This window comes from Dermacentor silvarum, chromosome 9 (genome assembly GCF_013339745.2).
Source record: "Dermacentor silvarum isolate Dsil-2018 chromosome 9, BIME_Dsil_1.4, whole genome shotgun sequence".
NCBI classification, from domain to species: domain Eukaryota; kingdom Metazoa; phylum Arthropoda; class Arachnida; order Ixodida; family Ixodidae; genus Dermacentor; species Dermacentor silvarum.
Genome location: NC_051162.1, coordinates 17,684,949 through 17,698,610, shown reverse-complemented (window position 1 = coordinate 17,698,610; position 13,662 = coordinate 17,684,949). Strand labels below are relative to the sequence as shown.

Genomic DNA, 13,662 nt, shown 5'->3' with positions numbered 1-13,662 from the left:
TTCGAGCAACAATTTACTTTCACTGTTGCGACGGCTGTAAAATGGTATTCAACCGATGAGGGCTACAATATTGTACATACAATTTTCAGACTGTGTTACGAACACAGCCATTTGTTGCTGGAAGGCTGGACGAGAACTTCACTCGGGCTTCGGAATTCCTACCTGAAAGGTGGCTGCGATCGAGCGATGACCATTCGTCCAAAGAGAATGACGACACTTGGAATCTGCATCCATTCGCTTCTCTCCCATTCAGCATTGGACCAAGAATGTGCATTGGCAGAAGAATCGCTGAGATGGAGATCTGCATTCTTGTTGCCAAGGTACGTTCGACAGCGCAAAGAAATTACGAAATTCTATTGAGATCCAACGCACATGGTAAAATCAATGTCAAGCGATAAGTTGGTGAAGCGGTTAATTAAGTTTTATAGAATGCTGTGCTTACAACTGTTTAAACAAGGAAAAATCTTTTTTCAGTGCGCAATTCGTAGGAAGGAAGCAAGGAAGAAGGCAGCACTACCCATAGGGATGGCGGGAGGTGTAAAAGTAGGGTGAAATAACTGCGTAGACACATGTGGAAGAACAGGCATCGTCTCATTAACTTATTTTCTAATAAGTTAATACAAGGCAGACTCACATTTATCTTCACCTGCATAGTGAAAGGCCTCACAAATTTTGCATGCTGTTGTGTCTCTGTATTTGGCCACAGCTTGGGAAACTAGAGGTGCACTTTCTGCAGTGACCTGCTAGATGATCAGATCCGCGCATTCTAGCGCGCACAAATCTCGAGCGCGCAATGAAGGAAAGCGGGGAGGAAGCGCGCCCCCTTCCGTCACGCGCAAGGTACCGGGGGGACGGTGGGGAGGGGGGCTTTTTATTCCGGCGGCAGCTGCGTATGGCGCGGCTGCGCGGGCACTGTCGTCAAAGCGATCTGCGGTGGCGACACAGTGCACCGAGGGCTGATAGCTTCGTGTGCGCGGTGTGTTCGCCGCTTAGTTAGCGTTGACGTAAGAGGCAGCACGATTCGCTTGCTGCTGCCGCCGCGCTTCCTCACTCCAGCGTTTTGACAGCGAGTTTCCGCGGTCATCGAGTAAGAAGTGTTCATGTTTTCTTGTGCGCGTGGGACGACACCAAGCTTGTTAATGTATTTAGTAAGCGAATGTTTACAAGTTTATACGGCCGCTAACACTACTATACTTACTTCGTATAGCTGTCTACAAATTTGCTATCGCAACCAATGCTTCACCTTTCGGGCGACACAGTGACTATTTTAACTTTGCAGTACAGACATAGAAAGTTATCTTTAACTTTGGAACGTTTTGTTGCCGTCGGCCTTCATTATGAGTAAGGGAATGTGGTTGATTCAAAATCATGGTGTGTGCACTGGGTCGTCTTTGGCCCCAGTTCTGAAGGCTAACCTTGGTGAGAAAATTCCGTTAATGTATTGTAGTATGTTGCCGGTATTTTAGTACGCAAAATTGCCACGCTTGTGGCCGCTCGAGGTACTTTGCCTGCATTTGCGGGCATCTTTCACACTCGGAAAAACACTTTCATGTAGCACGTATTGAGCAACAGAAAGCTGCATGGGGAATTTCTCATGTTGCTCTACGATTTTCTCATTGACACTTTTCATCTAATTATAATAATTGAGAAGTTGCCTAATTAATTAAAACTCATTATATAATTAGTTGGAATGCAAAAAATAATCTGAGTGTCTCCAAGGAATGGCAGACAACATTTCCTTGGCTCTGTCCAGCAAGGTTGTGCAGCAGTTTGGCCCAAGTTAAGTGAAACACCCTGTATGTACCAGGCTTCTCCGCTATAATTACATCGTCAGAACTCCAAAGTCGGACAATTTTATTTATGTTTATTAATTGAAAGATATATTACTTCCGAATAACCGGAACATCACTGTGACAGCGAAACTTTGCCTGGAATGTCTATATTACTCTTCTCGCAATAAAATTATCCTGATCGCGGAGCAGTACTAACGACGGAACACAGTACGTGTTATCTTTATAACTTGCAGCTGCTTTTTCGACAGCTTGTCTAACGTTAGACCTAACCTGGAATGCGCATGTTACAAACATCCTATCATCAGCTAACATAACTCTTGGTTTTTTAAAACGGCACTCGCGCGACGCACCAGCAAATGTAAAACTTCGTGCATACCGATCCCTGGTACTAGCAAAACTTCAACAGGCATCCCCTATCTGGAGCCCTAACCAAATCTATTTGATACCTTCACAAGAATCACTACAAAATAGAGCCACTAGATTTATTCATTCGTGCCATACCAACATATCATCTTTAAAAGCGAAGTCCGGTGTAACAAATATTGCTTGCCGTCATCGAATTGCCAGTATGTGCTTGTTTCATAAATTCTTTTTCAGCTCACTTCATATTCCACCCTACATCAGCCCTCCGGCACGCATTTGACTCCGCATTGGGCATCCCCTGCAAGTTGCCCGTCCGGATCAAAATCCGGTCGCCGCGGCCGGGATTCGATCCCGCGACCTCGTGCTCAGCAGCGCAACGTCTTGCTGACTGAGCCACCCCGGCGGGTAAATTGGGGGTCTTTAAGGTAATAAGGTGAAGTGAAGTTAGCTGGGAAACCCTCTATGTGAGCCTAATGCAAGCTCTAGCAAACAGGCGTATAATAGCCCTATATACTCACCGAAAAATAGCGCCAGTAGGCACGCCTGTGCTATGGTTAAGAAAATGATTACTACATAAAACCGGACCATATGATGTACTTATAGAATAGGTAGTTCTAAAGAACAGCACCCTGATAATGTCATAGCTCAATATAATCAAGGAATTTTTATTTAATTGTAATTCTTTATTCAGCTATAAAATATATGCCACTACAGAAGTGTATGTGCCCACTCCTGGCCAATCTTCCAGAAGGGAAGATTGGCCAGTGCGCTGCTTCACCAATAGGGTATGATGATTAATCACCAACTCGCCCAACTTTCCACATTACAGAACTTCCAAAAGGGATATGTGCGACTGTCACACAAGAGGTACAGTATCGATAAACGTAGCTGGATATGCGTAGTACTTCCCTGTGCATACAACTTGTCATAAAATTCTCACGAGAAGCATGACAGTAGTCCTTCGTTTTTGGGACGTCACTCCGACATCGCGCACTGTGATGCCGCATGACTTGGTGTTTGCATTTGGGCATACCTTGCGAGCGATGCAGCGTATTAACATAAAACAAAGAAGAACTTTGAAGGCGGTTCAACCCCACGCTGATGTCGATGGAAGACAATGTTTTCTTGGGCGAGTTCAGTGAGAATGGGGTGCATGCACCGCGTAATTTACTATGAGAGTCCCGCGCAATCGACAACGTTTGAATCGCCTACCAAATTTTTGTGATCACTTTCATCATCATAATCGTCATACCGTCATAACCATCGTCATCTTCAACACGACTATACTGATTTTTGGCGTCGTTATTATCATTTTTGTCACCTTTTCATACTGCACTATTTTTGAGATGGGCCCGTGAAAAAATTCACCGACGATTAGGATACTTCATAATGCGAAATTTGAGCACAGCTCTGTAGGTGTTCATTTCGCGAAATATTGGGTGGCGCGGACAATCTGTCTCATGCGGCACGCTGCAAAAGCAGCGACGTGTGGCGCGGCTGCCTCGCTATTCTTGAGATCGCGAGAGACAGCGCATGGATGACGCGTGGGCGCGATTCACAGCAGCCGCCGCCGACCGACGACGCGCGCTGCTTTTGCACCATCTCGTAGCCATCGTCGCCACACTACGATTTTACTCTCACCTTTTCGCCATACCTTCCTCCTCCGCTTTCCGTCACATGGTTACGCTGCACCCTCCTCCTCCCCTCCATTCCTCGCGTACTTCATGCCCCGGTGCGCTGTGCGTTCGCTTTCATCGTTCGCTGTGGTCCTTAGCTCGGTTACGCCGACTCCGACGCTCGCCGCAAGAACGGATGCCTGAGCTGCGCTCTAATATGCTAGAGACAAACCTTAGAAGCAGGTATACCCGATAAGAAATCTAGACAAACCTTCGAAAGAGGTACACCGACAAGAAAACGTGGCACTAGCTCGCCAAAGAAAGCAATGTCCTCAAAATTACATGTGGTGTATATTGTGATGTTTCCGATGGATACAAATAAACATGGCTTGATCTTACTGACTGCATGGAATGAAAGCAAATACAGTCGTACGCCTCGTATTTATTTTTACATGGTTGTTTGCACGCTACTTAACAAATCACTTTCCATAGATTGCAACATATGAACTAGATTAAACACTGTCGAGAGCACCCATACTGCGCCCTGAAGGCATTCAAAGGTGCATGAAAGGCATATTTCACAGGTTACGCCTTGTAAAGGGGTGATGTTTAGGGGTATGTTACTTTAGCACTGCAATAAAGGTGACGTTGGCGATACAAAATATTTCGACTAAGTTCTGCTTTGAGATGATGCCTAAAATAAATATGTATGGATCACTAATATACAAAAGCATGCACAACAGCTTTCGCCTGTCTCTAAATGACCGCATATTTATGCAAACCACATAGGCGCTTGTCTCTAATAGCGGGTCAATTCTTTCTTGTTTTCATATTGCTCCAATAGACAATGTACCCTCTATTCTACGCGTTTAGACAAGCTGTGTGGGGGAAAAATGTGTTGTTGGAAACTATTCGAAGAACGCGACCTGCTGGACCAGCACGTGTGGTCATCCTACCTTCGGGTGCGCCGTCATGGTGTCATCATTGGTGATGAAAATACCATGAAATATACCGTGGGGGTTATTTGACATCACGCAGTCCGACGTGATGCCTGCTCACACATGTGTCTTCGTGAAAGCGGTGTTTTGTTCAAGAAAGGCCGTGGGTTAATCAAAATGTCTGCCCGCTGCCGTCCATTGGATAATCACAGCCACGTAAGCGTTTTACCCCACCCTTTTTCTGGCTACACTGGTAGATGACGCTCGCAACCCGTTGTTCTACCAGCCATAGCGTTCGCAACTAATAATTCGCGTAGTTGTTTTTCGGTATGTTGCAAATATCTTAAACTTGTTTCAGTAACATTGAAACCCACGTTGCGTCCCTATATGTTTGGATATTAAGTGCAGTTGGTAGGGGTTTTAAGAGGACGGCACGGACGCGAACCTACGTGCCCTATCGGCGAGCATGCCATGATGGTGAGCGGAAGCATGAGCAACGGGCGCGCGCCGCCAACCAGTTCCCGTGCTTTGCCTGTCTATTGAACTTTCTTCCTAAAAACTAATTAGTTAAAATGCAAAAACACATCTGCATCCCACTAACTTTTAGGATGCCCGAGAACCGCTAGGCGCGCGAATATTTTAAGCATCAAATGATTTTAGCTCCCGTTGTCAGCGACCTTCAAGAGACGTTGAGCGAAAATCCAGAGCCGTCATCTGGGCACTTAATAGGAGAATTGGGCGAGAACGACACCAGAACATCCGGGGATCGTTGCGAGAGCAAAACGATATCATCCGGCCAACCAGCCAAACCTTCAGAGAATACAGTCTCTGGCCGCCAAGCCCTTGCACAGGACCGCATTACAGACGCTAGTTACTGCCCAAACAAGTTACAAAAATTCGAGGACAGCGCTACTGATTTAAGGCCGTCGGTTAAACACGGAGCTGGTGCCATCAAATTGCTAAACTTGGTTTTACATTGCTTGGCTTAGTCTTTTCATTGCTTCACTTTGCCCTTCTTTAGTTTTGCCTATTTGATGCCACCATCTTCACTGTTTAAGCAGTCTTCGCGACGTTAAGTCAGTGAAGTGCCCGAATTTTTAATTTTTTCAGATTAAAGCAAGCACCAACTCATTTCTGGGTTCAAACTCATTTATTTGTCTCCCTCGCTTTTCCCCCTTCTTCGCCAGTCTCAACTGCTTCATCACTCTTGCTCGGCTCTTCACATTTCTCGGCTTCGGCATCCCTTGCACGAACTTCGGGCTTTTCTCTTCACCGTCGGCATCTGTCGCTCGGAGTTCGGGATCGGCTCGACGACGACGAGCCCGTTCGTGAGCTATTTCCCGTCGACGTTCTAGCCGGGCGGCCTGTTCCTCGGGCGTCCTCTCCCTCTTCGCTATCTCGGAACGTTCCAGAACGATAGACTGTGCGCAGCCAGCGTACGGTTTTTGTAGCACTGCGAACCCCCCGCGAAGACCTCATGCTGCGCGCTCGCTTTCCTCTCCCTACCTCCGCCCACCTGTGCCTTGGCGCGTGCCCTCCCACTACCTGCAAACGACATCGCACCGCAGGGATTAACGTCGGCCTTAAACAGCTCCGCTGTTCAAAAAGTATTGCTTCCGATTTTTTCCTAATATTCAAGCGAACCTTGTATTGGCTCGCAAGTTTCGGTGGCGTTGTAGTCACGAAAAAACACACGTGTGGCGCATAGCCGCATTGCATATGCGAGTATGAGCCAGGGACAAGAAAGAAAGAAGGAAGGAAGGAAATAAAGACCAGGTGCGGCGAAAGATGCGTCGGCGCCGAACCACGTGGCGCGCACGACCAAACAGGGTCGCTTGGTGTGTCGCGGGAAGGGAAGGGGAATGAAAGGGAGTTGGCGCACACTCTGCAGGGATTCCCTCGCCTCAGGTCACGTTCGGCGCCCGGATGGGAAGACCGCGCGTGGTGCGTTCCGCGGAGGAGCAGGCTGCATTTGAGCAACGGCGTCGCGAACGCGCTCGGGAAAGGGCTCGTCGTCGACGTGCCGATTCTATACTGAGGGCTTCCGAAGCCCAGGCGAAACGTCAGCGAAGAGCCGCGGACCCCGAGTTGCGTGTGCGCGATGTTGAGGCCAAACGTCAGCGTCGTCTTGCCCTCCAGGAGCCCCACAACGGTGGTGCACGCCTCGGGAACGTTAGCGCCAACTTCCCCTCCCCGGTGCGACGGCCTGGTTTCAACGCGAGTTTCTAAACTGGAACTTCGGAGCCAGCTGCAGTGTGTGTGACCGGTTGTGGTTCAAGCACAACGTGGTACTCGTCAGTGCAATTCCTTCCGAGCAACATTGAAGAAACACACGACAAGCTTCGCTTAGCCCCAATTCCTCGACAGGGGAGGGGCTACTGATTTTGTTCACAATATCACTCAAGCTGTAACTTCTAGTACGCTGAAGTTTAATTTGTCATTTCCAATAGCGACTTTCAAAAGGCAGATGTAATGCACCATACACCTGGCTGCTATGTTTTATGTTAACGCCAGCGGCCATGAGTTCCGCGGCGCGGGTTTGGTGCCGCCACCTTCGAGAGATAGCGCCACGCTGCGTGACTAGGCCGGCAAGCGTCCATCGCGCCGCGGATGGTTCTTTGACCAAGGCGAGACTTGTAACGAGGTTCAGTTCAAAACAGGTTCATTTCGGCTCAGTAAGCTTTCAGACCTGCGCCGCGGCACCAATCTGCTTTGCCGGTAGCCATTCCATGCTTACATCTACTCTCCCTTACGGCGGCAGAGCCAACATTTTTACAGTGAAGCTGAATACGGCTAGCCCGGCAAATTTACTGCGTCCGTGCGAGTACACGGTCGCGTCGACAAAGTAAAAAATTTCGTATCTAGAGCTAGTGTCATTTTGAGTTTCCGCGTAACAGAATTATGTTTTCTCGCATGTTCAAATTACAATCCGATGCTATAATTTCTGAAGGTTGTGTGTAAGTCATACTTTGCAAATGTTGTGAGGCACCTTACCTTGAGAAATTGAATTCGTTCAAAAACGCACTAGCGCCAGACGGAGGCTCAACTAGAATGAGGATAGAGGCTGCACTCCGGCACATCTGCGTGCGCGTGTGACAAACTTGTGCACACGATGTATCTGTCCTTGATGAGTGGATGCTCTATCCGTTGCATCGGTCGCGCAGTGTGTACTGCGACCGTAATTAAAATCAGGGCAAAGACTTAAAGGGACACTAAAGAGAAATAGGAAGTTCAGCTGGAATAAAAGAGGGACCTTCAGGAATGCATGCAGTTTTTGTTGGGTGCAAAAATGTGAGTTATTAGTGGAAAAAAAATCGTAGACAAAGACGAAATATTGCTACACGCGTGTGGTATTTGTTTGAACGAGGCACGCGGGCGCCATCACTCGAGAAAAGAAGAGGAAGAACGATATCTCTCCCTCAATTTCTCTCACCTCAGATTCGGCGCTGAAGCAGTGTCGTCACGGATTTCATTGCTTTCAGCGAATCAGAGGGCGCCATGATACGTCGCTGCTTGCGTAAACGACCAAGGCGCTGGCTGCATCATAGGCTGCATGGCCGCTGCGTTTGCGTTCGCTGCGATTGTTGCATACGTGTTCTGTGGCCGCGATGGACACCGTTGCTGACGCTTAACCTTGCAACGAAGAGCTTTCCTGGGAAGCAGGACTGCATTTCAGCGACTTCAGCGAAACGGAGCGCGAAATGGTCCCCGGCTCGTGAAACAGGTGTTTCCGCGTACGATGGCGGTTAGCCACCGGCCAGCCCGACGTTAAGCGAAGCCTCGTTTTCGTCGACGGCAGGCGACGATGTTCCCGACGATGTTCCCGACAGAATAAGCGCAGAAAGTTGCACGCGTACTCGGTATAGTTTTTTATGACTTTGTTTAATGACATTAAGCACTCGGCGAGCCGCCAGTTTGCTGCTGCAGGGGCCCCATAGAGGATTTGATGAAGGCGACATTGAGGGAACAGCTGCACGTGAAAGGAATGGCCTCTGGGGCACGCCGACAGACTTTCCGAGGGCAGGATTATATACATATTCCGAGGGCGAGAAATGCAGAGAGCACACCATCGGTTTCTCTGGCTCTTGTGCCGCTTTATCATCGGCCATTGCGAACACTGGAGCTCCTCTCGCCGCACCACATGAAAGGACACAGTCGGCTCAACACTGCCGTTGCCCCTGAGCAAGCGCCTTAGGCCGTTTATACAGCCCTCAACACTGCACACACGAGGTATTTTCTGGCCGTTTCCTGCGAAGTCAATGCTTTTCAAGCCACGCAACACGCAACCAAAGACTGCAACACTGCAGAGCGGAACAGGCGCGCGCGACGATGCATGGAGATAAAACGAAATTATCACGACCGCATGTAGCGCCATGCCATTTTTTCTTTTTCTTTATTTAATTTTCTGTTAAACTTATACTTCCTCGCTTGAAACGGTTCAAAAAGTAGGCAAATCCTGTTTATGTAGAGTTAAGGGGTATTTATTTCAATCTGCGTTTTATTAACAGCGATAAATCGCTCTCGACCAATCGCGACCGGGTTGCGTTTGTGATCTCCGACGTCACGAAAGAGAAGTGCGCGAAATACGAAGAGGCGTCAGCACCTACCCTTCAGTATTTCGCTATTTTCTTGCTTACTAAACCTCTGTTCGCAGTAAGAATGGTATGACTGTGATCGTGAAAAGATAATCTACCATTAAAGCTCAACTGATGGTTTCTCTTTAGTGTTCCTTTAAAAAATTAGTGACGTTCACGTTGTGAACCCGGGTTCCGCGCGAGAGCATGGACGCCGCGGCGTGGAAACACCAACGGAAAGGGCGCGAACGAGGTCGTGGACGTTACTTTGATCTCAACGGTGCAACGCCTTGAGGTGGTGGCTCTTGTGTAACGTCGGCAACAGCTTCGTTGTACAGTCTGCTTCACACTTAGGGGAAAACTCGGAGTAGGGGAAAACTCGGAGTTTGCGCTCCGAGTTTTCCCCTAAATGTGAGACAGACTGTACATCCACTCTCACAATGTGGAATGGAGGCGGAAATTTTTAAGCATGATATGCTTCCAGCTACCGTTGTCGGCGACCTTCAAGTGACCTTGAGCCAAAAGCCACAGCCGTTATCCGGGCGCTCAAACGAGAACATCCTGGAGTCGATGGGAGAAGAAAATGCGGTCTCTGGCTCCCGACCTTTGTACAGGACCCCATTACATACGCTAGTTACTGCCCAAACAAGCTACAAAAATATTCCTTTCGAGTTATTCCTAATGTTTGTTCACAATGTCACTTAATCTGTAACTTCTAGCAGGCTGAGGTTTCACTTGTCATTTTTAATAGTGACGTACAAAAGGCACATAGAGGGCACCATACACTTGAATGACATCTTTTGGCGATGAGACAGGGTTGCCTGTGCTCTTTTCAACGCCAGCGGTCCGTGAGTTGGCCGCACATTTGCACCCGATTACTTCGACACGACAAGAAGAAAAAGCGACAGACGCTCAGCGCGCTGCACTGTTGGAAGAAAAGCCGTTGAAAGCGGCAGCACCACAGGCATCAAAAGACGCCATATAGTAGCCATTTCATGTTTACATCTACTCTCGATTACGGGAGATGCAACAATTTTTTTGAAACTGAAAGTGATGGTTGCCTTCCGGGGTTGGGGTTTAGCTCGGGGCCAACTCCGATGCTGCCTATTCAAGCAGATGCAAAATGCAGAAATGATATTATGGGACAACCTGCAGACCGATCTGTGTGAAAGTCGTTGCACTTTAAATACAAAGTTCAATTCTAGTGACTGTAAAGCCCAATTTTTTTAAGGCATAGAATGTCTTACAATAATTGTTTTTTAAATTGGACAGTTTTAAAAACCTGAATCTGAAAATTTACAAATGTTCTGCATCAAACACAGATATCGTAGTTATGTAACCTGCGTCAGTTAGAGACTCTAATGCGCACAAATTTGGTGTATCAATTTATATCTTACGCGAATTGGTTAAAGTGTTCATAAGTATTTTTCAAACGTCCAACTCACATATTAGTGGCGTATTTGAGAACAATCTGCAATACACCAACTTCCTCCACTTTATATGCGCATTAGGTGTAATTGAGAACTCGTGTATCCTTTTTTATTGCTGAGTTCGCAGTTGTAAGTTCGATAGTTTCTTTTCCTGGAGGTGTGGAATTTTAGAAATTGTTTTTTTTAATGCAAGCCTTAATCAAAATTTCGCTTGCAACAATGTTTTATTTTGTGTGCAGCGAACCACATCAATTTTTCTTCTGTGGTTGTCGAGAAAAACAATATCTTTCTTCCCCCGAGCAAAAGCTTCCTCTCAAGTTCATAATATTATTAAATATTCTGAATGACTAAAAATAAAAGTGGCTAGGGGGCAGATATGTTTTCATAATATTATATAAACAATAACTTCATGTTTTCCGCCTGACGTGTAGGCTTCTGTGAAAGGTATAAGTCCAAATTGTCTTCTCTACTGCAGGTGCTGAAAAGATACCGCGTGGAAAACCATCATGGCGACATCGGCTTTCTTACGCAGTTCACCGGTAAGCCAGAAAAGCCAGCTAAGTTCCGGTTTGTGGAACTCAACACCACTTAACTAATGCTTAATGAAATCGTCGTCGCTGTTACTTCGTCATCGTGAAGATTCCAGCACGCCCCTGAAGACAAATACATTAGAGAAATAAAGTTTACTTTCCTGCCTGAAGCCTGAATTAAACACATCCCAGCGCCGTTTGTGGTCATGCATAAAGTGCCGGAGCACTGCTTACACCTACACACCTATGCGATCCACAAGGGCCGGTGTAAACCTTGATAAAACGTTGTCTCGGATCACTGCAGATAATTTGAATACATAGATAATTATATATCTTGGAGCATGAAGAAAGAAAAGTCAGTCCGATTTTTATTAGTTATATCATACGACATAGAAGAACTTTATTGATTTCCGGCAGATTGCTGGGCTGAGTGCCCACCTAAGAGCCAGCGGAGAGACCGTGTATCCTGGCAGCTTCCTCGGCCTGCTGGATAGCCCACAGTTGCTGGTCCAGGCCTGAATTGAGCAGCGCAGTCCCCTACGCCAACAAACATTGACACCAAGGACAGCATAAGGGTAATTACTTGTAGTTCTTAATGGAAGTAGAGGAGTTATGAATACGTGGTAATCAAAGTGGATTAAAAAATGTCGCAGTTTCACTCGAAAGGCGAAGCATCAATTGCGATAGCAAATTAGTAGAGAGCTATACGGAGTAAGGATAGCAGTTTTATCAGCTGTATAAACTTGGACATGCAGCAGCACCAGCAACGCGCAGAACTGTTGTCGACGCCGTCGGCGTTGTGCCCGCGTTCGCACCGAACGCGCGGGGCGTTGGTGACTGTTGCCGGTGCCTCTGGGGGGCGGCTCAGAGGTTTTTGACGAGATCAGAACGGGACACTCGTCGAGCAGCGTCGCAAGTCTTTACCACCTTCTCGCCTCGCAACGTTTTTATATAAATACGCATTTGGTGGTGGTGGCGGTTAAAACATTAATTCTTGAGCTTTATGTTTACAGCCTATTGATGGGTTGGCTCGATATCGCGTAGGGTGGCCGGGAGCTTATGGCTCTCAGCGACTCTTAGAGCCCAGCCCACCAGCTGCTTTTGTGGGGCCGGGTCCGAGCTGGACACCGCGACATCCCATCGCTCTATGTCGGTGAGTTGCCATTGGGAAGGTGGCTGGAGCTCAGAGCAAATGTAGAGGATATGGTGAAAGTCTGCTCTGGGTGCACCGCAGAGGGTGCATTCAGGGGAGAAAAAGCCGGGGTATGTAAGGACAAGGTGAGCTGGGGATAGAAAGGTACGGGATTGGAGCTGGTGCCAGGCCACGTGCTCGAGTTTAGAGAAGGATTTGTGGGGGGGGGGGGGGGGGGGATACTGCAGCCATTGCTCCCTATAGTGGAGAGAAATTTCGTTGTAGGTAACCATGCGTTCTCGTGCACTGCCTGGATCTGTAGCTGGCCCTGCTCGATTGACGTGCGCTCGAGCTATGTTGTAGGCTGCTTCATTCCCAGGGTTGCCCGCATGAGCAGGTACCCATAGGAGTTGAATTAATCTGGTCGGGGGTTGAATAGAAATGAGAATTTTGAAAGCAGGTGTGTGAATACTGCCTTGTGCAAACTTACGGAATGCTGCTTTGAATCACTAAATATTAGTGTGGCAGTGGTTGAGGAGATTGCCAAGGCGATTGCGGCGTCCTCTGCCTCTAGGGAGGATGGATCTTTGGTCGAACCAGAAACTATTGGTTAGAGTGTGTTGGAAACCACGCTCAGGGCATAGGCTTGGTGAGTGGCATATTCTACGGCGTCCACATAGACTGCACTGTTATTCGCGTGATAGTGTTTGTGTAGCGCCGTGGCTCTGGCTTCTCGCCGAGCTGGGTTGTGGACTGGGTGGACGTTCTTGGGGAGTGGATGAATTGTTAAGTGGGACTGAATTGCTTGCGGGGTTGAGTGCGTGGGTCTGAGGGAGCGTGTAGGGTTGAGACCTAGGGTGGAGAGAATGTGGCGCCCCGTAGTGGTGGATGATAGGCGTTCAAGTTGTGCTGTACGATGGGCTTCGATAAGCTCATCTAGGGTATTGTGAACCTCCATAAGGAGGAGACGGGCATTCGAGGTGTACCTGGGGAGATTGAGGGCCGTTTTATAGGCTTGCATGATTAGTGCATTTATTTTTTCTTCCTCCGGCTTGGAACGAAACAGGTATGGTAGGGAGTATACAACTCTACTAATCACGAAGGCTTGTATAAGGCGTCGGAGGTCGTGTACCCGCATCCCTCGGTGGCGGTTCGCAATTCGTCAGATCAGCCACATGGTCTGGTGGACTGTGTTGGTGAGCTTAGTAATGGTGGCAGTATTCCTGCCATTGTTCTGAATAATCATGCCCAGTATACGCACTTTATCAACCTCGGGAACTTGTTGA

At 47.8% G+C, this 13,662-nt stretch overlaps 1 protein-coding gene across 1 annotated transcript in view; it reads left to right on the top strand.

The window, feature by feature from the left end:
- Window positions 1-11,408, top strand: part of LOC119464663 (probable cytochrome P450 12a4, mitochondrial) — a 44,440-nt gene extending 33,032 nt beyond the window's left edge. Inside the window, exons 4-5 of the mRNA XM_037725674.2 lie at window positions 90-320; window positions 11,190-11,408. Coding sequence (XP_037581602.2) covers window positions 90-320; window positions 11,190-11,306 — 348 coding nt within the window. The 3' untranslated portion in view covers window positions 11,307-11,408. The remainder of the gene's footprint in view (window positions 1-89; window positions 321-11,189) is intronic.
- The last annotated feature ends 2,254 nt before the right edge of the window (window positions 11,409-13,662 follow it).